Source organism: Chiloscyllium plagiosum, unplaced genomic scaffold (assembly GCF_037043375.1).
Source record: "Chiloscyllium plagiosum isolate Xiang-an unplaced genomic scaffold, Cpla_swu_hap1 HiC_scaffold_9, whole genome shotgun sequence".
In the NCBI taxonomy this organism is placed as follows: Eukaryota; Metazoa; Chordata; class Chondrichthyes; order Orectolobiformes; family Hemiscylliidae; genus Chiloscyllium; species Chiloscyllium plagiosum.
The window spans coordinates 60,057,027-60,084,131 of record NW_028270147.1 but is presented as its reverse complement, the minus strand read 5'-3'; the positions used below and the strand labels follow the sequence as shown (position 1 = coordinate 60,084,131).

The 27,105-nt window shown below is 41.2% G+C and overlaps 1 protein-coding gene across 4 annotated transcripts in view; it reads left to right on the top strand.

Moving 5' to 3' along the window:
• Nucleotides 1–5,180, top strand: part of LOC122554410 (interleukin-12 receptor subunit beta-2-like) — a 140,523-nt gene extending 135,343 nt beyond the window's left edge. For all 4 annotated transcript variants that reach the window (XM_087990670.1, XM_087990671.1, XM_087990669.1 and 1 more), the window contains 2 exons: nucleotides 234–324; nucleotides 3,440–5,180. In XM_087990670.1, the coding sequence (XP_087846796.1) occupies nucleotides 234–324; nucleotides 3,440–4,075 (727 nt within the window). In that variant the 3' untranslated portion in view covers nucleotides 4,076–5,180. The remainder of the gene's footprint in view (nucleotides 1–233; nucleotides 325–3,439) is intronic.
• The last annotated feature ends 21,925 nt before the right edge of the window (nucleotides 5,181–27,105 follow it).

Sequence of the window (27,105 nt, the reverse complement as noted above, 5' to 3'; positions counted from 1 at the left end):
TACAATTCAACTTTTTAAAATTTCTTGTTGTACATCGATGATCACCAACTAAATTTATAAAAGATATTTGAGTTTTCAGATAGAAAATTTGATTTATAAGTGAGTAGGATAAGTTAAATAGATGTTTTTTATTGTTCATATCACAGACCACAGTTTGGGTCACTTAATGACCACTGATACAAATCTATCTTCTTATTAATTGTTCTATGTGAATTATTTACTTTTCGTTTTAGAATTAAATCAATGTGCAAGGTGTTTTTACCTGGCTGGGCTCAGGAAAAATTCCCCAATGTGGAAAACAGCAATGTGGTGAAAGGACTACAGGTAAAATATCAAGGGGCTAAATTTCCCCTGTTCATTATTTTAATATGGGAGCTTTCTGACCAATTTTATGCAAATAACCAGTACATTCCCAGAGAAGTTAAACTGTCAGCAATGAAATATATTACAAAATACAAATTTCTTTGCTGTTTCTAGGATAGTTTCTGCATATAATCAGGATAAAGGTAGACATTTTCAGAGAAAGCTCCACTGCAAAATCATTCTTCATGTTTTATGAAAAGAGGCACAATTTGAAACAAATTGTAATGAGGAAACATTTCACATCTCTTGTGATCTCATTTACAATAGATTGAGAACAGGTAAAGCTGTTGTCTGGATCAACTGAAAGAAGTGCATTCCAGGCAGCCACTGGGGAAGCTGTAAATATAGATGTGTATTCATCAGGTGGCTGACCTCCATGACATATATAGGTAACATGAAAAAGGTAACACCTTGGTTATCACTGAAAGACAGCAGCAAAAGAGAGTCATCCAGTCTAGGGGACAAGAAATGTCACCCACATTGCTTTGCAAACTTGTATAACAAACCCCTTCAGTTGCCTCATCAAAATTGCTCCACTTCCTGTTTTAGTGATGTTGATTGAGGGATAAATATTGACCAGAAGACTTGGCAGAATTCCAGTGCCCATCTTTGAAATAGTGTCATGAGTTGTCTATTAATGTTTCACCGAAAATGTAACACCTTCAACGCTGCAAAATTCAATACTGCCTGGAATATTGACCTTGATTTTGCAGTCAAGCCTCAGTGTGACACTTTAATACAGAACCTTGTGAGCAAAATGAGGAAATAGTGAGCTGTCAATGTTTATTTAGGAGCAAATGAACACTTGGTGTTTCTTAATCAGCAATTGCAAGTTGCAAGAATTTGTTTTGCACTGTATCAAACTATATCTTCTAACTAAATTAGGGAAAGAAACATAATACAAAATAATTTTTTTCACTTTGGACAAGCCTGTACTTTTGATACTTCACAGTATATATGCTGATGGTCTTTCCAATTGAGTATTAAAAGGCACCATGTTACATAATCAATTAAGTAATAGCTAATGACCCTTTTGTACTTACTGATGCATTTAAATCTAGATGGGCTGTCAATTTAACCCTTCCTATTTAACCCCCCCTCCATTGCACCAATGAAAATGGAGGGGATTGGGTGCAGGTTTAAGGGTGGGACATCTGGAATTGGTGGTCTTAAACCCTTTTGACGAAGGAGTGCAGTACACTTCTTCTAGTTTCACAGAAAATTCAGCCTTTAATGATTTGTTTAACTGTATCAGATCCTTTTTCTTCTCCACTTTAAACTCTTAGTTTCCAAGTATATTTGATGATATTTATGCATTATGAAAATATCTTTCACATATATATTGAAATTAATTTGCCAGTTTTATGCTATTTCACAAATGCATAAATGTCTTTTTTTAATTTGTTGCAGTTCTCTTTAATGACTATTCCACTAACCACTCAATTTGGTGTCTTCTGAAATTTAGAAGTTATGTTTTTGATTCCAAAATCTAAATCATTAATATAAATAGTGCATTACCATACTTTCACCACTGATTCTTCTGGGGCCTTGCCTTCCAAACTCCACTGGGAATAGCAACCTTTTACCCTGATCTTGTCTATCTTGCAGTCAGTAAGTTATTCTGTTTTGAGAAGATTTGTAGCTCGGGTCGAGGTTTTGGATGTAGGTTTGCTCGCTGAGCTGGAAGATTCGTTTTTAGACATTTCGTCACCATACTAGGTAACGTCTTCAGTGAGCCTCCGAATGAAGCACTGGTGGTGTAGCCTGCTTTCTATTTATATGTTTGGGTTTCCTTGGGTTGGTGATGTCATTTCCTGTGGTGACACCATTTCCTATGGTGATGTAATTTCCGGTTCTTTCTTTCTGGGGGTGGTAAATGGGATCCAAGTCAATATCTTTGTTGATAGAGTTCCGGTTAGAATGCCATGCTTCTAGGAATTCTCGTGGGTTTCTCTGTTTGGCTTGTTCTAGGATGGATGTGTTGTCCCAGTCGAAGTGGTTATCCTTTCTGCTATTCATCCCTGACTGCATTTGCTCTGACCTTATTCATTAATCTGTTATATATTCCATTATCAAAGGCCTTTTAAAAATCTGGATATATTATATCTACTATATTATTTTTGTCTATTCTGTTACATCTTCAAATAATTAAATGAATGAAGAATGAAGTCAATCAAGTAAGACGTTTCCTTTTGAAATCCAAGCAGACTATTCATTATGATATTTGATCTGCCCAATAATTCTTTCTGCTTAAAGTTCAAAAGAAATCTGTTTTGTTCTTAAGGACAATTTCCAGAAACCTAGATGCTTAGATGTTCAGTATGTTTCATAGGTAGATTGAGTTAATAATGGGAATACATAAAATGCTGTAAGGATAAACTATAGTTTAATTGTGGTGTAGCATGTTGGTACAGGAATGGTAAAATAGGGGAAAATTTTAGTCCATCGTTCTTAACTAGATTTAATCCACATTCTAGAAATCAAAACAGCAGTTGCAAATCCACTGCACTACCCAGTGAATTATTATTCCATAAAAACTGAAAGAACTGCAGATGCTGTAAATCTGAAACAAAAAAAGAAATTGCTGGCAAAGCTCAGCAGGTCTGGCAGCACCTGTGGAGAGAAATCAGAGTTAACATTTTGGGTCCGGTGATCCTTCCTCAGAGTTCTGAGGAAGAGTTGATGGACCCCGAAACGTTAACTCTGATTTGTCTCCACAGATCCTGCCAAATATGCTGAACTTTTCCAAATGTTATTCCATCTCACCTCAGGAGATTTTGATCCTAGCTAGCATGTTACAGATTTCAATTGAATTAAAGTAAAAAAATAAAAAATGCTGAGAGTAGCAACCTTGAGCAGGCTTCCTGTTATACAACTTTTGATTTTGTTTAAAGTGAAATGAAAATGAAACTAACGAATTTATGAGTGGAAAATTGTTGTCAAGTATTCACTAAATGAAGCAAATCCACCTTTAAGCTATAAGATGGTGTTTTTCTATGTCTCAATCATCAAGTCTTCTGAAAGGCCAGGATACTTTCAAGATATTAATCTAATGTTTCATTGAATTCCATTATAGAAAAATGATGCAATTCCCTTTCTACATACTGCAGCACTATTAGTATATAACGATCCACCAATAACAGAAGTAGAAGAAACTTTACTACCAAGAATCAACAAAAGCTTAATCCAAACTGTACATAGAAATTCTAAACAACAAATAGAAGAAGCAGCTTTTGAGAACCCAATTTCAGATATTTCAGAAGCTCATAATTCTCATCTGTCTCAACCAAATGAAGACACAGAAACCATGGGCTACAAGCCTCAAACATCCAGCAGATGCCAACCAATAGTTTTATCACATAATGATGATGAATCAATTCCAAACATTGGAAGTAATCAAGTTAAAGTATACAAAGAACTCAACACTCCAGGTTTTGACAGGTTTCCAGATATTTTTAGTATTGATGGAATCCTAGATATGAACACAGATTTGACATCCAACCATAATGGGATTCAAGATGATCAAAATTACATCCTTAAGGAGGAAGAGGAACAGTTCCCAGCCAATGAGCATCACAGAACATACATAACAGAGGGACTACTTCAAGAGCAAACTCTACTACCAGATGAATTTGTTGATTGTTTACTACACAAAGAAGATGATTCTACAGATATCAAATCTTATTTCCCTCAGATCGTGGCCATTCAATGACATTAGCTGACACAAAACTAATTTCTTGTTTTCAAGTCTTCAGAAGTTGTATTTTCCATGTGTTTGTGAGAGTCACTCAGGCTCTGCTCACAGAAGTAAAGAACTTGAGTATAAAACATCAAAAGATCATAAATTGCAAACTGAAATTCATGTTTTCCTTACAGAATCAATATATGGAATGAGCTGCTAACAAAAGCAATTAATTTCCACTTATATCTAGCTTTAATCCTAAAAAGAAAAAAATGTCTGGAACAGACCAGAATTTAAGGATTTAAGGAAAGAAATAGATGGTCAGGATCCCCAAAAATGTGATACTTTGCTTCTGAACCCATGACTGAGCTGACTGTGAATGCAACCAGTTAAATATTGTTGGTTGTAAAGTTGGATTAAGATCCCTGAAATTTAACATTAATATAATTAATCTCAAACAAAGTATGCCTTTAAATCCAATCATGCCTCTGTATCTGAAAAAGCAATGCCAAAGTCTAGATTGTTAATCTGAAGATTGTCAGCCAATAATGTTATTTTATGCTACAATTGGTAGAGTCTAGAAAGCTATTTGGTATGAGATAGAACTCAAGCTAATCTTCGCATACCTTTATATTTATTTAGAGTTTCATGTGACAAGTATAAATGTCCTCACCTCACAACCACAATTTATAGGGCTTCAATGGAATTACTCATTAATATGCCCACTTCCAAATAATTAGACATAAATCATACATTATTCACAACTGAAAATAGTTGTTTCAGGAAAATTGGGCTCTTTCACACCAAACTACTGTATCTATAGTCCCAATCTGCCATCTTTAGAGATGCCAAGTGGAGGATAAATATCATTACGGTAACAGTTCAAAAACATATGTCTGATTCTTGTTCCTTTATCAAAAGTTAAGTTTTGAAAACTTTAAAGTAATAGTTTATATACAGACTGCCAATAATTGAATGTTTTTCACATTTTGCTGTTTCAACTACCAATGCTATATAATCATAGTTAGGATCTTTAAGATTTAAAGATGTGTAATATTATACAAGTTTTAATGGGGATGTTTATTTGATTATGACAAATTCTATCCAGCAGTTTAATAAATATCTGTTAAATTGATTTAACTATGGCTTTCTGCCTTAAAGGACAAGATCATAATGGAAACTATCCGACTGCTTTTAAAGGGAAGTCTCTTTGAGAGGTTAGGATAGCCTCATGGTTACGGTAGTCTATTCTGATCATGCTCAGGTAAGTTGTAACATTATACAATAGCGCCTCGATTTACGAACTTAATCCGCACCGGGACCCGGTTCGTGAACCGAAAAGTTCGCGAACTGAATCAATTTTTCCAATTGTTCGGATAGTGTAAGAATGCTTGGACCGTAGCAATGAACGCTATTCACAGCGCACGCGCCAAAGACGAACTGAATGAGATCACGCGGGGCCCGAGAGCTTTTGCGTTCAACAAGCGCATAGCAAAGCAGAACAATGAAACCACGTGGTCGCACATGGGCTTTTTGTGTTCGTACCTTTGTTCGTACCTTGAATTTCGTACGTACGTTGAAGCAAAATTTTACATACAATCCTGTTCATAAACTGATTTGTTCATGAACGGGGTCATTCGTATGTCGAGGTGCTACTGTAGTTAATAAATTTGGTCATTTGTGGTTATTTTTAAAAACTTGGTGATTCTTAATGTCTATCACAAGAGCAACTGGGTTGTCATTAAGAAAATGTAAAAGAATCAAAATTTTTGGAAAAAAAGGCAGGAAAAAGAAGTTGAGGAATATCAGATCAGCCAAGATCTCATTGAATGGCAGAATAGACTTGATGGGCTGAACAACTTACTTTCATCTTGTGACCATTTAACTGACTCATTAATCTCCTTCAGAGAAGATAATCTACTACCCTTGTTGGTCTGGCCTATGTAATTCTATTCTAGTGTGAAAAGATTTCCACTTATATCAAGCTTTAATGATCACTGGAAATCTCCAAGTCTTCACATCCAATTAGGTATATGTGAAGTGTAGTCACTGTAGTAGTAAAGGATTGATGACACCAGTTTAGGCACAGCAAACTCCCCAAAAAATGGATGTGAAAATAGAACATAGAACATAGAACATAGAACATAGAAGAATACAGCGCAGTACAGGCCCTTGGGCCCTCGATGTTGCACCGATCCAAGCCCACCTAAACTACACTAACCCACTATCCTCCATATACCTATCCAATGCCCTCTTAAATGCCCATAAAGAGGGAGAGTCCACCACTGTTACTGGCAGGGCATTCCATGAACTAACGACTCGCTGAGTGAAGAACCTACCCCTAACATCAGTCCTATATCTACCCCCCCTTAATTTAAAGCTATGCCCCCTTGTAATACCCGACTCAATACGCGGGAAAAGGTTCATACTGTCGACCCTATCTAACCCCCTAATCATCTTGTACACCTCAATCAAGTCACCCCTAAACCTTCTTTTCTCTAGTGAAAACAGCCCCAAGTGCCTCAGTCTTTCCTCATACGATTTTCCTTCCATACCAGGCAACATCCTGGTAAACCTCCTCTGCACCCGTTCCAATGCCTCCACATCCTTCCTATAGTATGGCGACCAAAACTGCACACAATATTCCAGATGCGGCCGTACCAGAGTCTTATACAACTGCATCATGACCTCAGGACTCCGGAACTCAATTCCTCTACCAATAAAAGCCAGTACGCCATATGCCTTCCTCACCGCACTATTTACCTGGGTGGCAACTTTCAGAGATCTGTGTACATGGACACCAAGATCCCTCTGCTCATCCACACTACCAAGTATCCGACCATTAGCCCAGTACCCCATCTTTTTGTTATTCTTCCCAAAGTGAATCACCTCGCACTTAGCTACATTGAATTCCATCTGCCACCTTTCTGCCCAGCTCTGCAGCTTCTCTATATCCTGCTGTAACCTGCCACATCCTTCCTCACTGTCAACAACTCCTCCGACTTTCGTATCATCCGCAAACTTGCTCACCCAACCTTCTAACCCCTCTTCCAGGTCATTTATAAAAATGACAAACAGCAATGGTCCCAAAACAGATCCTTGCGGAACACCGCTAGTGACGGCACTCCATGAAGAAACTTTGCCATCAACTACTACCCTCTGTCTTCTTCCATCCAGCCAATTTCTAATCCAAACCTCCAACTCACCCTCAATGCCATATCTCCGTATTTTCTGCAGTAGCCTACCATGGGGAACCTTATCAAACGCCTTACTAAAATCCATATATACCACATCTACCGCTTTCCCCTCATCAACCTCCTTCGTCACCTTTTCAAAGAATTCAATAAGGTTTGTGAGGCACGACTTGCCCTTCACAAAACCATGCTGACTATCCTTGATCACATTATTCCTATCCAGATGTGCATAAATCCTATCCCTTACAATTCTCTCTAAGACTTTGCCCACAACAGAAGTGAGACTCACCGGCCTATAGTTACTAGGGCTATCCCTACTCCCCTTTTTGAACAAGGGAACCACATTTGCTATCCTCCAGTCTTCTGGGACTACTCCTGTAGACAAAGAGGACATAAAAATCAAGGCCAATGGCTCTGCAATCTCCTCCCTTGCTTCCCAGAGAATCCTAGGATAAATGCCATCAGGCCCAGGGGACTTATCTATTTTCACCTTTTCCAGGATTTCCAACACCTCTTCTCTACATACCTCAAAGCCATCCATTCTACTTATTTGTGCCTCAGTATTCTCATCGACAACAATGCCCTGTTCCTGAGTGAATACTGAAGAAAAGTATTCATTCAGTGTCTCCCCAATCTCTTCCGCCTCCACACGCAACTTCCCCCTACTATCCTTGACTGGACCTATTCCTACCCTAGTCATTCTTTTATTCCTAACATACCTATAGAAAGCCTTAGGGTTTTCCCTAATCCTATCTACTAAGGACCTTTCATGTCCCCTCCTTGCTGCTTTTAGCTCTCTCTTCAGGTCCTTCCTGGCTACCCTATAACTCTCAATCGCCCCAATTGAACCTTCACGTCTCATCTTGAGATAGGCCGCCCTCTTCCATTTAACAAGGGATTCCAATTCCTTATTAAACCACGGCTCCCTCGCACGACCCTTTCCTTCCTGCCTGACAGGTACATAATTATCAAGGACACTCAATAGTTGCCCCTTGAACAAGTTCCACATATCATTTACACTCTTGCCTTGGAGTCTACTTTTCCAAGCCACACATCCTAAGTCATGCCTCACCGCATCATAATTTCCCTTACCCCAGCTATAATTCTTGCCCTGTAGTACACACTTATCCCTCTCCATCACGAGTGTAAAAATCACCGAATTATGGTCACTATCCCCAAAGTGCTCACCTACCTCTAATTCTAACACCTGGCCTGGTTCGTTACCCAGAACCAAATCCAGTATGGCCTCACCTCTTGTTGGCCTGTCTACATATTGTGTCAGGAAACTCTCCTGCACACATTGAACAAACACTGACCCATCTAACGAACTTGAGCTATAGCTTTCCCAATCAATATCAGGAAAGTTAAAGTCGCCCATAACAACCACCCTATTACTGTCACTCATCTCCTGAATCACCTTCCCAATCCTTTCTTCAATGATTCTAGGACTATTAGGAGGCCTGTAAAAGACTCCTAACAGGGTGACCTCACCTTTCCTATTCCTAACCTCAGCCCAAACTACCTCAGATGGCAAGTCCTCATCCATCGTCCTTTCCACCGCTGTAATACTATCTTTGACAAGCAATGCCACACCTCCCCCTCTTTTACCCCCACCTCTGACCCTACTAAAACATTTAAATCCCGGAACCTGCAACAGCCAATCCTGTCCCTGTTCTAGCCATGTCTCCGTAATAGCCACAACATCGAAGTCCCAGGTACCAACCAACGCTGCAAGTTCACCTACCTTGTTTCGTATACTTCTTGCATTGAAGTATACACACTTCAAGCCACTTCCCTGTTTACAGGCACCCTCCTTGGAAATTGATGCCATGTTCCTCACCTCCCTACACTCCAGGCCCTGCACCCTGAAGCTACAATCTGGGTTCCCATGCCCCTGCCGAGTTAGTTTAAACCCCCCCCAAGAGCACTAGCAAACCTCCCCCCAAGGATACTGGTTCCCCTCAGGTTCAGGTGTAGACCATCCTGTTTATAGAGGTCCCACCGTCCCCAGAAAGAACCCCAGTTATCCAAAAACTGGAACCCCTCCCTCCTGCACCATCCCTGAAGCCACGCATTTAATTGTTCTCTCTCCCTATTCCTCGAATCTCTATCACGTGGCACGGGTAACAAACCAGAGACAACAACTCTGTTTGTTCTAACTCCAAGCTTCCAACCTAGCTCCCTGAAAGCCTGTCTAACATCCTCAGCACTCCTCCTACCTATGTCGTTGGTGCCAATGTGGACCACGACTTCGGGTTGCTCCCCCTCCCCCTCCAGGACCCGGAAAACACGATCAGAGACATCACGTACCCTTGCACCTGGGAGGCAACATACCAAACGTGAGTCTCTCTCGTTCCCACAAAACCGCCTATCTGTGCCACGAACTATCGAGTCCCCAATTACTACTGCTCTGCTCTTCTTCACCCTTCCCTTCTGAGTAACGGGGACAGGCTCCGTGCCAGAGACCTGAGCCCCGTTACTTACCCCTGGTAAGTCATCCCCCCCACAAGTATCCAAAACGGTATACTTGTTCTTGAGGGGAATGGCCGCAGGAGGTCCCTGCACTGGCTGCTTCCTCCCAGTCCCCCTCACTGTAACCCATCTATCTGCCATCTTTGGAGTTACTACTTCCCTATAACTCTGATCTATGACCCCCTCTGCCTCCCGAATGATCTGAAGTTCATCCAACTCCAGCTCCAGTTCCCTAACACGGTCTTGGAGGAGCTGGAGATGGGTGCACTTCCTGCAAGTGTAATCGACCACTTAATCTGTATTTTCTGATGTTGCATGATGAATTAATATTGGCCAGAGGACAAGTGATAACTTCCCAAATCTTTAAAATAGTATCACAAAACCTTTTACATCTGTCCAAAACCGTAAGACATATGAGCTGAAATTAGGTCATTCAGCCCATTGAGTCTGCTCCGCCATTCAATCATGGCTGATAAGTTTCTCAACCCCATTCTCCTGCTTTCTGGAACCCTTGACCCCCTTGATACTCAAAAACCTATCTATCTCAGTTTTAAATATACTCAACAACCTAGGTTCCACAACCTTCAATGGCTATGAATTCCATAGATTCACGATTCTCTGGCTGAAGAAGTTTTTCCGTATTGCCATTCTAAAAGGTTTTCCCTTTACTCTAAGGCTGTACCTTCAGGTCTTAGTCTCTCCTACCAATGGAAACATCTTCCGAACATCTACTCTGTCCAGGCCATTCAGTATTCTGTATGTTTCTATTAGATCCCCTCTCATCCTTCTAAACTCCATCGAGTGTAGACCCAGAGTCCTCAAATGTTCCTCATATGTTAAACTTTTCATTCGTGGGACCATTCTTGCGAACCTCCTCTGAACACATTTCAGGGCCAGTACAGCCTTCCTGAGATATGGGGCCCAAGACTGTACACAATACCCCAAATGTGGTCTGACCAGAGTATTACAGAGCTTCTGGAGTACATCCCTGCCTTTATGTTCAAATCCTCTCAAAATAAATGCCATCGTTGCATTTGCCTTCCTGACTACTGACTCAACCTGCAAGTTTACTTTGACAAAATCCTAGGACTAGAACTCACAAGTCTCTTTGCAGTTCAAACTTCTGATTTTTTTCCACATTTAGAAAATAATCCATGCCTCTATTCTTCCTACCAAATTGCATGACATCACACTTTTCCATTTGTACTCCATCTGCCACATCTCCTAAACTATTTGCCCACTCTCCTAAATCCTTCTGCAGTTTCCCCACCCCCTAAATGCTCCCTGTCCCTCTACCTATCTTTGTAACATCTGCAAACATAGCCAGAATGCCCTCAGTTCCTTCATCTCGATCATTAACATATAAAGTGAAAAGTTGTGGTCCCAATATTGAGCCTTGCAGAACATCACTTATCACTAGCTGCCACCCTGAGAAGGACCCTTTTATCCCCACTCTCTGCTTTCTGTCAGACAGACAAGCATCAATCCATGCTAGCACCTTGCCTCGAACACAATGGGCCCTTGGAGAGGGTGGACGCTAGGAAATTGTTTCCGTTTGGCGAGGAGACTAGGACCCGTGGACACAGCCTTAGAATTAGAGGGGGTAAATTCAGAACAGAAATGCGGAGACATTTCTTCAGCCAGAGAGTGGTTGGCCTGTGGAATTCATTGCCACAGAGTGCAGTGGAGGCTGGGACGCTAAATGTCTTCAAGGCAGAAATTCTTGATATCACAAGGAATTAAGGGCTACGGGGAGAATGCGGGTAAGTGGAGTTGAAATGCCCATCAGCCATGATTGAATGGCGGAGTGGACTCGATGGGCCAAATGGCCTTACTTCCGCTCCTATATCTTATGGTCTTATGGTCTTATCTTACTCAGTAGTCTCCTGTGCAGCACCTTGTCAAAGGCCTTCTTGAAGTCCAGGTAGATAACATCCATTGGCTCTCCTTGGCCTAACCTGCTTATTATTTCCTCAAAGAATTATAGCAGATTTGTCAGGCAAGCTTGTTGCCTCAGGCACTGCAGCATTGCATCATGCAGAAAATGCTGTTCGTCCTACACAATGTCCTCATCTTCCTCTCAGATGCCACGCTCCTGGGATTTCAGAGTCCATTCCTGGGACCTCCCTTCTTTGCCTGTTTCGAGATTAGATTCTCTACTGTGTGGAAACAGGCCTTTCAGCCAAACAAATCCACACCGACCCTCCAAAGAGCAACACACTCAAACCCATTTCCCTCTGACTAATGCACCGAACACTATGGGCAATTTAGCATGGCCAATCCACCTGATCTGCACATGTTTGGATTGTGGGAGGAAACCGGAGCACCCGGAGGAAACCCACGCAGACACAGGGAGAATGTGCAAACTCCACACAGACAGTTGCCCAAGGCTGGAATCAAACCTTGGTCCCTGGCGCTGTGAGGCTGCAGTGCTAACCACTGAGCCACCGTGCTGCCCTCAGTTGTGCAGAGAACGGTTTGTTAGGATTATATGCCACAATCTGTCTGAAGGTCCTTCCAGACCAGTTCAGGTTTCAGAACCTCAACGTCAGCAAACCTGCTTCATGTTAGCACAGATTGAAGAGTGGGCTGTAGTGTATCTCCACTCAGCCTCACTCAGGGGCTTACACAACGGAGGCATCAGCCGTGGTTGCAGATGCTGGCCCTCATCTCCCATGGTTTCTTCTAACCATCTCTGTAAAGCATCTATTCCTTGAAATAAAGCAGGAACATGAGAATTCTCAAGGATAGATGCACGATGGCAACTCCCAGAGTAACTGGTGCAGACCTGTGAGGCGAGGTACCAATGATAACAGAAGATGTGTACAATGATGGAAGAGAAGCCATTTCCATTGATGAATTCAGCTACATTATCATACGGTGCTGTCAACATGACTTGCATATAGTCTATTGTGCCCTGTACCTGGGAAAGTAAGGTATGTTGGCAAAGCTTACTGCTGGCCTGGGGCACTAATCTTGTCATGGGGAAGTGAGATTAAATGATATGATCAAGCACAAACTGCACTGTCTTGATACATCTGTGAATCAAGTGCAGTGAGATCCCTCACTGAACCCTCTGTGAATCCTTGGAAGCAATGAGAGGCATGAAAATTTAATCATAAGTCATAAGACCCAAGGTTATAATCCAACAGGTTTATTTGAAATCACAAGCTTTCACACCACTGCTCCTTCATCAGGTCCACTTCACCTGATGAAGGAGCTGCAATCAAAGATTGTGATTTTCAAACCACTTGTTGGACTATAACTTGGCATCATGTGAATTCTGACTTTTTCCAACCCAGTCCAACACTGGCATCTCCACACCATGAATGTTTAGCCCAGCTGTCACCTTGATAGCCTCTGGGATAGGATGTTTAATCACCCCTTCAGGTCACAGGTACTACTCCAGCCCTTGGCAAAGTCCTATAACATTGTCCCAGGACATCTCCAGTCTGTGGTAGCACTGCACCTCGCTCATCAGGAGGGAATAGCATTGAAAACAATAGATTCTGGGCTTCCTGTACCTCCTCTCCCCCATGAAGGGACCTTGAGCTGTGACTTCTTCATGTGGTGGCTGTTTGGCAGATGCTGGAGGTTGCTGCTGTGCTTGCTGGTATATCTGTTCCTCATCCATTTCTCGGTGCCTTCATTTCATCACAGCAACAGTGGTAATCATCCTTGTCGTGGCTGCATCCATTGGTCATGTTTTTAATCAACGTATCTGGAGAAGATCAGAAACAGAACTAGTCCTTTGTGGTGTGAGCATTCACAAGACAAAATGGTTGTGTAGTCCTTCATACAAAGGGACATAGAGGACTTTGTCAAGGAGGGTCATGGAATGTCTCTACATTGATCATTGACATAAGGTTCTTATTCCTAATACACAAATCATGCCAAATACAGTGGGAGTTAAAATTTGTATTCAGCTGGATCAATGTTAAAGGTGAGGTGATGATTTTTTTAAAGGAATAGTGCATCTTTGGAACATGCTACTTATTTTTTGTGATGGATGTGGATTCACTGAACTGCTCCAAACAAGAGTTTGACCTATTTCTGACAAGCCAAATGATTTCCTCTTTCAAAATAGTAAGTACTTCAAAGAAAAATCAAGGCCACATTACTTGCTTGCCTGGCTTTCATTAGAAAGGTACTTCCAGATTTTTTTCCTTAAAATTAACTCTTTCTATGTGTTTTTATGCCTCTCCCAGCAGATCACATGATTTTAGTTTGGGTGCAGACTATATATGATTGTAATGCTCAAGGCTTGTGTTAAACAGACTTTCCTATTTGTCATCATTAATTTATTCATATGTTAGTCTTATAATTCACATTTTATTACTTTAGAAGTATTATTGCATACAATTACAAGAGGCATGACTTACAGTGAATGTTTTTGAAATAATCATCCCAATCCCCTAGTTTTACACCCCAAAGTGGCAGACAGGCACATCTACGTCTTTTGCAGATCAGGAATGCCAATTGAACCATCGGCATGATGATTGCTGGCTTCTGAACTTTCTCCCTCATGTTCAAAATGAGCAGCTAAGTGACCTTTCCCACCAAGATTCTGTGCTGCACTTGAAAATCTTTTATTTATCAAACCTCTGTGTATTTAATACATGCACCTTTTCAAACCTCCACAGGCAGAGATTGAGGAAATGATAAGGAAGACAATATCTCACAATCTTATGAACAACTCATCTAAATTCCACATGGCCGCTGGAACTGTACCCACACTCTGGAAGATCTAAAGCCTGCATTTTTACTTCTGATTTGCAATTAGGAATCAAGCAGGCAATATTATACCACACCAGAGTTCTCTCATTCAGTGAACTTGAGTATAATTGCCACGGTCTTTTGAATGTGTACAAATTTTTGTTTGTTGCCTCATTGTGAAGTGATGTTGTCAAGGAAGGTAGTATGTTATGTGCCACAATGAATGGTTTCTTGGCTCAAGTACCCAGTCTATGTCTGAATGCTGCCCTAAAAGTAAGCTTATGTAGCACATAGCAAAAATCAAGTTATTTTTGAGACAGATGTCTTTCAGTTAATTAACAATGCTAATTATGGTCTTTGCTGTAATATCAGACTGATACATAGTTAGGGTTTTATGCTTACTAATGATACATACACATAATTGACTAACTGAAGATACTGCATTGACTCCATTACACTGAGAGAATGGCTAAAGGTGAGGTGAGTACCTTTATACTGGAACATCGTATGTTACAATGTCATGTACTGTCTTAAAAAATACACTGCCTGTCTGATCTGGAATCTAGATAATAACAGTAGGTAAGGTATGCCTGCTGCTTTGAAACTTGGGACCCCAAATTTGGGTTTAGCAGATCAAGGGAGTAACCAGATTTTTGTTATGGTAGGATATGGCTGATTTACAACTGCATTAGAAAAATAACATCATATAATCTGGTGACATTGAGAAGGGCCCCGAAATCTGTTAGAATTGGAGAGTGAAGATGCTGAATCTGGAGGTCCTGATACAGAGAGCTAGGGATTTAATGGCACTGAATCCTGGGGTGGGAGGACGAAGAGAGACTAGGTTGGTTAGGATTATATTCACTGGAGTTTAGAAAAATAAGTGGGATCTCATAGAAACCTATAAAATTCTAACAGCATTAGACAGGGTAAACACAGCAAGGATGCTCCTGATGACTAGGGAGCCCAGTTCAAGGATACGGAGTAGGCCGTTCAAGGTTAAGATGAGGAGAAATTTCTTCACCCGGAGATTGGAGTTCACTGCCATAGAGAGTGATTGAGGCCAGAATATTGAATGTTTAGGGCTAAAGGGGTCAAAGGACATGGGGAGAAAGCAAGAACAGGGAGTGAATTTGATCAGCCAAGATTCATATTGAGTGGCAGACTAGGCTTGAAGGACTGAATGGCCTACTCCTGCTCCTAACTTTCCCGTCTTTCTGTGAGGAATTTGTGTGGGTGATAGTCTTTGGTTGTTGGGGCGGGGAACGCGTGGATCTCCTGAATAGAATTTAAAAGAAAGGTACGAGAATCATAGAGTCCTGGGGATTTGTCAAGAATTTAATTGTTATTTTTTACACTTACTTCGAATGTTGGAAAGTTTAAACAACATGGCCCGAAACTGATCATTACACCTGCTGATTGTATCTTGCATATGCTTTCAAAAAGTCGGTTAATCATGTTTTATTGTTTTAAACATGAGAACAATTTTCCAGTTTCCTCGATTTTACAAAAAATCCAAAAAACATTTATTAACATTTTCTGATGAATTCTATTCCCCTTGATAAGGCTAATGTTTTGCAGTAGAAAAGATTAAAATGTAAGATAAAAGCACACGTGATATTTACTGTGCAAAGCAGGAATTGCATCACAACCACAAAAGTCATTGAGATACTATCACAAAAAAATTCCAGGACTAAACTATTCAGTTTACATCTCAAAGATTCTCCAAGTGGGCAGGACATTCATTTAACATACTCGGGTTGTTACTCTTCAGCAAAGGTTTCACATGATGGAGACGCAAGGGTGATTTAAAAGCAAAGTTTTTTGTAAGACTCAAAACTTTGACTATCTTTTGATCACCCCTCATAATAGAGTCATGGAGTCATAGAGCAGTACAGCATGAAAACAGACCCTTCAGTCCAACTTATCTGTGCTGACCAAATATCCTAAATTAAGCTTGTCCCATGTGCCAGCATTTGACCCATGTTCCTCTGAACCCTTCCTATTCGTATACCCACCCAGATAACTTTTAAATGTTGTAATTGTACCCGCCTTCACCACTTCCTCTAGCAGCTCATTCCATGTAAGCACCACCGTCTGCGTGAAAAGGTTGCCCATGAGGTCTCTTTTAAATCTTACCTCTTCACCTCATATCTATGTCCTCTAGTTTTGGACACTGCTACCATGGGAAAAGACCATGGCTATTCACACTATCTATGTCCCTCATGATTTTATAAACTTTTTAGAGTCATTCCTCAGCCTCCAATGCCCTAGGGAAAATAGCCCAGCCTATTCAGCCTCTCCCTACAGCTCAAACCCTCTAACCCTTGCAACATCCTTGTAAATCTTTTTCTGAACCCTTTCAAGTTTCACAAGATCTTTCCAATAGCAGAAAGACCAGAACTGAAATGCAATATTCCAAAAGTGGCATAACCAACATCATGTACAGCTGCAACATGACTTCCCAACTCCTGTACTCAACACATTATCCAAGAAAGGAAAACATACCAAATGCCTTCTTCACTATCCTGTCTACCTGCGACTCTACTTTCAAGGAGCTATGAAACTGCCCTCCAAGGTCTCTGTTCAACAATGTTGTCCAGGACCTTATCATTAATTGTATAAGTCCTACACTGATTTGCCTTTCCAAAATGCAGCATCTCACATTTATCTAAACTAAATTCCATTGCTACTCCTCAGCCAACCAGCCCATCCAATCAAGATTCTGTTGTACTCTTGGGGTAACCTTGTTGTCTGTTCACGACACCACCAACTTTAGTGTCATCTGCAAGCTTACTAAGCTATGCTCACATCCAAATCATTTATGTAAATGACAAAAAGCTGTGGAACCCGCACTAATCCTTGTGGCACACCTCTGGTCACAGGCCTGAAGTCTAAAAAGCAATTCTCCATCACCACCTTCTCTCTCTCCAACGTTTGAGCCAGTTCTCTATCCAAATGGCTAGTTCTCCCTGTATTCCACATGATCTAACCTTGCGAACCACTCTACCATGCAGAAACTTGTTGAACATCTTACTGAAGACTATAAAGATCACATTCACCATTCTACCTTCATCAAACTCTTCATTACTGCTTCAAAACACACAATCAAGTTAGTAAGACATGATTGCCCATGCACAAAGCCATTTGACTATCCCTAATCAGTTTTTACCTTTCCAAATACATGTAAATCCTGTCCTCAGGATCCCCTCCAATAAGTTACCCACCACTGATGTCAGGCTCACAAGTCCATAGTTCCCTGGCTTTTCCTTGCAACCTTTCTGAAATAGTGGCACCACCTTAGCCAACCTCCAGTCTTCAGGCACCTCACCTGTGGCTGTCGATTCAAATATCTCAGCAAGGGACCCAGCAATCACTTTCCTAGCTTCCCACAGAGTTCTAGGGAATACCTGATCAGAGCCCAGGATTTATCCACCATTATGCTTAGTGGACATCGGAGTGCAACTGTGAAAATTTATAAACAGTGAAATTCACAACTGATCTTGGAGGAACTGGTGGGTGAAGTTCACAGCACAGAAGCAGACAAGTTCGTCGTTGTTTATAGTGGGGCCTCCAGAGAATCTGCAGTAGTGAGTAGAGTGGGTTTTTTCATGATTATATGTTTTTGGAGATATGTCTCTTGACTAATCTTAAAATATAAACTATAACTATTAATTTAACCTGGGGCAGTGTTTGTAGAGGAATAAGACGGTGTTAATTTCTGGCTCTGTAGTTTGTGAAGGAGCAAAAATGGCCTTTGCAGTGATATGTACTTCTTGTCAGATGTGGGAGTTTAAAGAGAGTTTAAGGGTTACTGTGGATTATATCTGCCATAAATGCTGTTGGCTGCGAATCTTATCAGATCGAATGGATCGGTTGAAGAGATAGTTAAAAGCAATGAGGAATTTGCAACAGCAACAGCATGTGATGGATGTCAGTTATAGGAAGAGGGGGAAAGTCTCAGATACAGTCACATAGATGGGTAAACTCCAGGAAAGGTAAGAGAGGTAGGCAGCTAGTGCAGGAGCCTGCTGTGGCTATCCCCATTTCAAACAGGTATGCTGTTTTGGAAATGTAGGGAGTGATGGATTCTCAGGGGAACATAGCACGAACAGCCAAGTTTCTAGTATTGAGACTGGTTCTAATGCAATGAGGGGTACGTCGGGTTCCAAGAGATCAATTGTGTTAGGGGATTCTCTAGTCCAAAGTACAGACAGACGTTTGTGTGGCCAACAACAAAAAAGTAGAAGGGTGTGTTGCTTCCCTGATGCCAGGATCAAGGAGGTCTCAGAGAGGGTGCAGGATGTTCTCAAGGGGGAGAGGGCCCAGCAAGAGGTCATTGCCCTCATTGGAGCCAACAACATAGGAAGGGAAAAGGTTGAGATTCTGAAAGGAGATTACAGAGAGTTAGGCAGAAATTTAAAAAGAAGTTCCTCGAGAGTAGTAATTTCTGGATTACTCCTGGTGCTATGAGCTAGTGAGGGTAGGAGTAGGATGATAGAGCAGATGAATGTGTGGCTGAGGACCTGGTGTATGAGAGAAGGATTCACATTTTTGGATTTTTGGAATCTCTTTTGGGGTAGACGTGACCTGTACAAGAAGGACGGATTGCACCTAAATTGGAAGGGGACAGATATACTGGCAGGGAAATCTGCGAGAGCTGCTCGGGAGGATTTAAACTTGTAAGGTGGGGGGTGGTGGGGGCAAGTCAAATACTCAGGGCAAGCAGGGACAAGGTAGGATTGATAAATTAAACTGCATTTATTTCAATGCAAGGGGCCTAAAAGGGAAGGCAGATGAACTCAGGGCATGGTTAGGAACATGGGACTGGGATATCATAGCAATTACAGAAACATGGCTCAGAGGTGGGCAGGACTGGCAGCTTAATGTTCCAGGATACAAATGCTACAGGAAGGATAGAAAGGGAGGCAAAAGAGGAGGGGGGTGGCATTTCTGATAATCGATAGCATTACAGCTGTGCTGAGGAAGGATATTCCCGGAAATATATCCAGGGAAGTTTAGATTAGATTAGATTACTTTACAGTGTGGAAACAGGCCCTTCGGCCCAACAAGTCCACACCGACCCGCCGAAGCGCAAACCACCCATACCCCTACATTTACCCCTTACCTAACACTACGGACAATTTAACATGGCCAATTCACCTAACCTGCACATCTTTGGACTGTGGGAGGAAACCGGAGCACCCGGAGGAAACCCACACAGACACGGGGAGAATGTGCAAACTCCACACAGTCAATCGCCTGAGGCGGGAATTGAACCTGGGTCTCTGGCGCTGCGAGGCAGCAGTGCTAACCACTGTGCCACCGTGCCGCCCACCCAGTTATTTGGGTGGAACTGAGAAATAAGAAAGGGATGATCACCTTGTTGGGATTGTATTATAGACCCCCTAATAGTCAGAGGGAAATTGAGAAACAAACTTGTAAAAGGAGATCTCAGCTATCTGTAAGAATAATAGGGTGGTTATGGTAGGGGATTTTAACTTTCCAAACATAGACTGGGACTGCCATAGTGTTAAAGGTTTAGATGGAGAGGAATTTGTGAAGACAATTTTCTGATTCAGTATGTGGATGTACTTACTAGAGAAGGTGCAAAACTTGACATACTTTTGGGAAATAAGGCAGGGCAGGTGACTGAGATGTCAGTGGGGGAGTACTTTGGGGCCAGCGACCATAATTTTATTAGATTTAAAATAATGATGGAAATGGATAGACCAGATCTAAAAGTTGAAGTTCTAAATTGGAGAAAGGCCAATTTCGACGGTATTAAGCAAAACTTTGGAAAGCTGATTGGAGGCAGATGTTCGCAGGTAAAGGGACGGCTGGAAAATGGGAAGCCTTCAGAAATGAGATAACAAGAATCCAGCGAAAGTATATTCCTGTCAGGGTGAAAGGGAAGGCTGGTAGGTATAGGGAATGCTGGATGACTAAAAAAATTGAGGGTTTGGTTAAGAAAAAGGAGGAAGCATATGTCAGGTATAGACAGGATAGATTGAGTGAATCCTTAGAGTATAAAGGCAGTAGGAGTATACTTAAGGGGGAATCAGGCGGGCAAAAAGGGGACATGAGATAGCTTTGGCAAATAGAATTAAGGAGAATACAAAGGGTTTTTACAAATACATTAAGGACAAAAGGGTAACAAGGGAGAGAATAGGGCCCCTCAAAGATCAGCAAGGCAGCCTTTGAATGGAGACGCAGAAAATGGGGAAGATACTAAATGAGTATTTTGCATCAGTATTACTGTGGAAAAGGATATGGAAGATATAAACTGTAGGGAAATAGATGGTGACATTTTGAAAAATGTCCATATTACAGAGGAGGAAGTGCTAGATGTCTTAAACACGTAAAAGTGGATAAATCCCCAGGACCTGATCAGATGTACCGTAGAACTCTGTGGGAAACTAGAGAAGTGATTGCTGGGCCCTTTGCTGAGATATTTGTGTAATCAATAGTCACAGGTGAGGTGCTGGAAGACTGGAGGTTGGCTAACGTGGTGAAATGGTTTAAGAAGGGTGGTAAGGACAAGCCAGGGAACTATAGACCAAGTTGTTGGAGGGAATCCTGAGGGATAGGATGTACATGTATTTGGAAAGGCAGGGACTGATTAAGGATAGTCAACATGGCTTTGTGCGTGGGAAATCATGTCTCACAAACTTGATTGAGTTTTTTGAGGAATAACAAAGAGGATTGATAAGGGCAGAGGTGTAGATGTGATATATATGGACTTCAGTAAAGCGTTTAACAAGGTTCCCCATGGAAATCTGATTAGCAAGGTTAGATCTCACGGAATACAGGGAGAACTGGCTATTTGGATACAGAACTGGCTCAAAGGTAAAAGACAGAGGGTGGTGGTGGAGAGTTGTTTTTCAGACTGGAGGCCTGTGACCAGTGGAGTGCCACAAGGATCGGTGCTGGGTCCTCTACTTTTTGTCATTTACATAAATTATTTAGATGCAAGCATAAGAGGTACAGTTAGTAAGTTTGCAAATGACACCAAAATTGGAGGTGTAGTGGACAGCGAAGAAGGTTACCTCAGATTACAACAGGATCTTGACCAGATGGGCCAATGGACTGAGAAGTGGCAGATGGAGTTTAATTCAGATAAATGCGAGGTGCTGCATTTTGGGAAAGCAAATCTTAGCAGGATTTATACACTTAATGGTAAGCTCCAAGGAAGTGTTGCTGAACAAAGAGACCTTGGAGTGCAGGTTCATAGCTCCTTGCAAGTGGAGCCGCAGGTGGATAGGATACTGAAGAAAGCGTTTGGTATGTTTTTCTTTATTGGTCAGAGTATTGAGTACAGGAGTTGGGAATTCATGTTGTGGCCGTACAGGACATTGGTTAGGCCACTGTTAGAATATTGCGTGCAATTCTGGTCTCCTTCCTATTGGAAAGATGTTGTGAAACTTGAAAGGGTTCCGAAAATATTTCCAAGGATGTTGCCAGGGTTGGAGGATTTGAGTTATAGAGAGAGGCTGAACAGGTTGGGGCTGTTTTCTCTCGAGCGGGAGAGGCTGAGGTTTACAAAATTATAGAGGTTTACAAAATTATGAGGGGCATGGATAGGGTAAATAGACAAAGTCTTTTCCCTGGGATCGGGGAGTCCAGAATTAGAGGGCATAGGTTTAGGGTGAGAGGTAAAGATGTAAAAGAGACCTATGGGGCAACTTTTTCACACAGAGGGTGGTACGTGTATGGAATGAGCTGCCAGAGGAAGTGGTGCAGGCTGGTACAATTGCAACTTTTAAGAGGCATTTGGATGGATATATGAATAGGAAGGGTTTGGAGGGATATGGGCCGGGTGCTGACAGGTGGGACTAGATTGGGTTGGGATATCTAGTCGGCATGGACAGGTTCGGCCGAAGGGTCTGTTTCCATGCTGCATGTCTCTGACTCTGTGACTCTATAAGACATCCAGCAGCACCACCTCTGTAATGGGGATATTTATCAAGATGTTGCTATTTATTTTCTGAGTTCTCTCCCTTCAATATCCTCCTCCACAGTAAACACTGATGCAAAATACTTATTTAATATTTCCCCATCTGCTGCGGTTCCACACATAGGGAGCCTTGCTGATCTTTAAGGGGCCCTATTCTCTCCCCAGTACCCTTTTGTACTTAATGTATTTGTAGACTCCCTTTGGATTTCTCCGTAGCCCTATTTGCCAAAGCTATCTCGTGTCCTTTTTTTGTCCTCTTGATTTCCCTCTTAAGTACACTTCTCCAGCCTTTATATTCTTTGAAGGATTCACTCAATCCCTGGTGTGTATATCTGACATATGCTTCCTTCTTTATCTTAACTTCAATTTCTCTAGTCATCCAACATTCCCTCAGATATCAGCCTTGCTCTTCATCATAACAGGAACATACTGTCTCTGGTTTCGCGTCATCTCATTTTTGAAGGCTTCCCACTTCCCAGCCAATCCTTTACCTGCAAATATCCGCCCCCACTCAACCTTTGAACGTTCTTGCCTAATGCCATCAACATTGGCCTTTCTCCAATTTAGAATTTCAACTTTTAGATCCAGTCTCTGCTTTTCCATCACTATTTTGAAACTAATAGAATTATGATCACTGGCCCCAAAGTGTTCACCCATTGACACCTCAGTCACCTGCCCTGTCTTATTTCCCAAGTGTTAGGCAAGCTTTGCTCCTTTTCTAGTAGGTACATCCAAATACTGAATCAGAAAGTTTTCTTGTACACACTTAACAAATTTCTCTCCATCAAAGCCCTTAAATCTGTGGCAATCCCACTCTATGTTTAGAAAGTTAAAATCCCCTACCATTATCACCCTATATTTCTTGCAAATAATTGAGATCTCCTTACAAATTTGCTTATCAATTTCCCATTGACTATTGGGGGGGGGGGGGGCGGGGTGGTATATTGTACAATCCCAATAAGGTGTTCATCCCTTTCTTATTTCTCAGTTCCACCCCAATAACTTCCCTGGGTGTACTCCCAGGAATACCCTTCCTAAGTAGAGCAGTAATGCTATCCCTTACCCCTTTCTCTCTTGCCCCCCCCCCTTTCTATTCTTCCTATAGCATCTATACTCTGGAACATTAAGTTGTCAGTCCCCTCCCTGAGCCACATTTCTGTAATCACTATGATAACCCAATCCCATGTCCCAAACTCACATTAAAATAATGCAGTTTAATTTATCAGATCAAATTGCTCTGACTGTTTGACTTGCTGTTTATCCCATCTGTACCAGTCTCTTTTCTCACTATCTCCCTTTGCCACTCCCACCCACACACTCAGTTACTATTTTAAATCCTCCCCTGCAGCTCTAGCAAATTTCCCTCCCAATATGTTCGTTCCCTTCTGATTCAGGTGCAATCTGTCCTTCTTATACAGGTCACTTCTACCCTGCAAGAGATTCTAATGATCCAAAAATGTGTATCCATCTCCACTACACTCTTCTACCCCAGTGCTTATTTTCCTCCAATGGCTCTGAAGTGTTCTTTTTAACATTCATTTGATTTAAGGCTCTATAGAGATACAACGTAATGGGGACAATTTTCTTGCCTGGTTTTGGGTGAGTGGAGCAAAAAATCACAATGTACCTGTTCCAAATGATATCCATTCCACAGAATATCTGAGGATACAGGCTAGCAATAATCTAGTCAGATACAGTTGGGAACGTACCAAGATCTACAGACAATAATGCTCTGCTAAATACTAAATAGGTTTTGCCTAGTAGATCTGAGCATGGAGTCCCAGAAGGAAAAATCAGTAAAAGTAGCAAACAAAATATACTGGGTCTGATGCATTTCATATACTCTAAAGTGGAGTCCAGTGTGACCAATATGTTCATTTCAAAGCATCACTGTTTTTTCAAAACTTTCTTTTTCCTTGTGCTATATGGAGCAAGAGTGCTGATAAGCCATTGATTATTGTCAGTTTTGGCCTCTTGCTAAAGATGAATTTCACCCCCACATTCTCAATGCTTCCTTACTACAATCTCAAACTAGCCAAATTTATTCAAGTAAACTGACATGAAATATTATAACAAAGATCCTCACCGAAATTAGATGTTAGTCAGCTTTTGATATGAGCAATTCTTTGTAATTAAATGAGACTAAGTCCCTGTTCTGTCAATCAGAAGGATGAGTGAAACAAAGGACTATTTTTGAAGGACTCCAGCTAGCTTTGAATGGAACTCACTGTTCTAGATAGTGTCTATACTGTAATTGTGAGCAAGTTGCAGTATACGATTCCCATTCTGTCTTGAAACAAAGGCAATAGATAGAACAGAAAATAATTTGAATGTACATGTTGTCTTTCACAATCAAGAAGACTTTGGTTTACAGGTGAAGACACCATAGTCCCACTGGACCATAGAGCTACACTTTCATTAGAGAACAACAACTGGTGGTGGTTTAATCCGAAGGTCACTATGCTCAGGTGAGGGGAAAGGTTTACAAGGAGAACCCTTCATAGTAATCTCAGTGTGGGAATTGAACCCATGCTGTTGATATCATTCTGCACTGCAAACCAGCCAAGTGACTCCCTAATAATTTGGTTTAATGTCTAATCCAAAAGACAACATGTTTGGCATTGTAGTTACCCCTCAGTTGTACACTAGAGTGTCAGGCAGGACTATGTACTCTTCTCTGTACTGGAACTTCACTCCAAACCTTCTGATTCAGAGGAGGGAGTAAAATCAATGTGATAAGGTTGTCACCTAAGTAACATACTGTTCATGACCAAGGTTCACGAAACATGCATTCTTCAATCTCTACTCATGACTTAGGCTGCTTGACAAAAAATGTGACTGTTTGAGTTGATCAACATATATGGCACTCGGTTTAATCAATATGAATATATGATGGATATTATAACCAACGTTTACACTAATAGAGCAATGTTAGCATTCCTTGTCAGAAAATCAAGTGAATGGATTATTCAAATCAAAGAAATAACATACCACATTCTGCCTTGCTGCCTTCCACACGATGTAGTTTTGATCTGCATACATGGGCATCTGTTTGAAGTTTGCGTGGTCCTATTTTAAATATGAAGATCTGACTTTAGTGACACCATCAAGTCCCTGCTGGGGACATAAATGCACAATACATCAACAGACTTGTAGATTTGTGGTTATGCTCCACATGAACCTTTTCCCCCTGTACATCATTTTACCCAACCTGCATATTCTTCCATACAAAATCATCAACTGCATTTCTGATAGCATCTTTAACATAGTAAAATCTCCAAAGGTGTTTCACCAAAGCAGTATCAAGTAAAATTTGACACGAAACCGAAAAAAGGAGGTATTAGGGCAAATGGACAAAAGTTCAATCAAAGAGATAGGTTATTTTAGGAGTGTCTTAAAGGAGAAGAGAAATGTACACAGGCAGATCATTCAGGAAAGAGCTTCCAAAGGAGGTCCAAGGTCTTTGGTGTCTGTACACATCTATCTAGTGACGTAATTCAAATTGGAGATTCTCTAGAGGCAAGTCATTGAGGTATTTTGCTATGTTGATTGGAGTAGACTGTACGCAGTTAAAGAGACATCTGAAAAGTGGGAGGCCTTCAAAAGTGTGATAACAGGAGGTCAGTGTCATTATGTTCCTGTTAGAGTAAAAGGTAAACCTGATAGGATAAGGAAACAGTGAAGGAATAAAGATATTGAGGTTCTAGTCAATAATAAAAAAAAGATATAGGCAACCGGGATCAAATGCATCTCTTTCCCAGTATAAAGAGTGTAGGGGCATTTTTAAGAGGGAGATAAAGTAGGGATATGAGATAACCTTGACAATTAATGATAATCCAAGAAGATTCTACAAGGACATTAAAAGCAAGAGAGCAACGAGAGAGAGAATAGAGCCTCTTGAAAAACAAAGAGGTCATCTTTGTGTTGAACTTCAGGACATGGGAGAGATATTAAATGAATATTTCATGTCAGTTTCTCCTATGAAGAAACAAATGGACGCTAGAGAACTCAAGGAAATAAATATTGAAGTTTTGAAAACAGTTCACATTTCAGAAGAGGAAATGTTGGAGGTCTTAGAAAATATAAAGGTGGATAAATCTCTGGGACCTGATATAGGATCGATGCTGGGTCCACTACTTTTCATCATTTGTATAAATGATTTGGATGTGAGCATAAGAGGTATAGTTAGTAAGTTTGCAGACGACACCAAAATTGGAGATGTAGTGGTCAGCGAAGAAGGTTATCTCAGATTACAACGGGATCTTGATCAGATGGGCTAATGGGCTGAGGAGTGGTAGATGGAGTTTAATTCAGATAAATGCGAGGTGCTGCATTTTGGGAAAGCAAATTTTAGCAGGACTTATACACTTAATGGTAATGTCCTAGGGAGTGTTGCTGAACAAAGAGACCTTGGAGTGCAGGTTCATAACTCCTTGAAAGTAGAGTTCCAGGAATATACAATAGTGAAGAAGGCGTTCGGTATGTTTTCTTTTATTGGTCAAAGTTTTGAGTACATGAGTTGGGAGGTCATGTTGCGGCTGTACAGGACAAGGTTAGGCCACTTTCGGAATATTGCGTGCAATTCTGGTCTCCTTCCTATCAGAAGGATGTTGTGAAACTTGAAAGGGTTCAGAAATGATTTGCAAGGATGTTGCCAGCGTTGGAGGATTTGAGCTATTGGGAGAGGTTGAATAGGCTGGGGCTGTTTTCCCTGGAGAGTT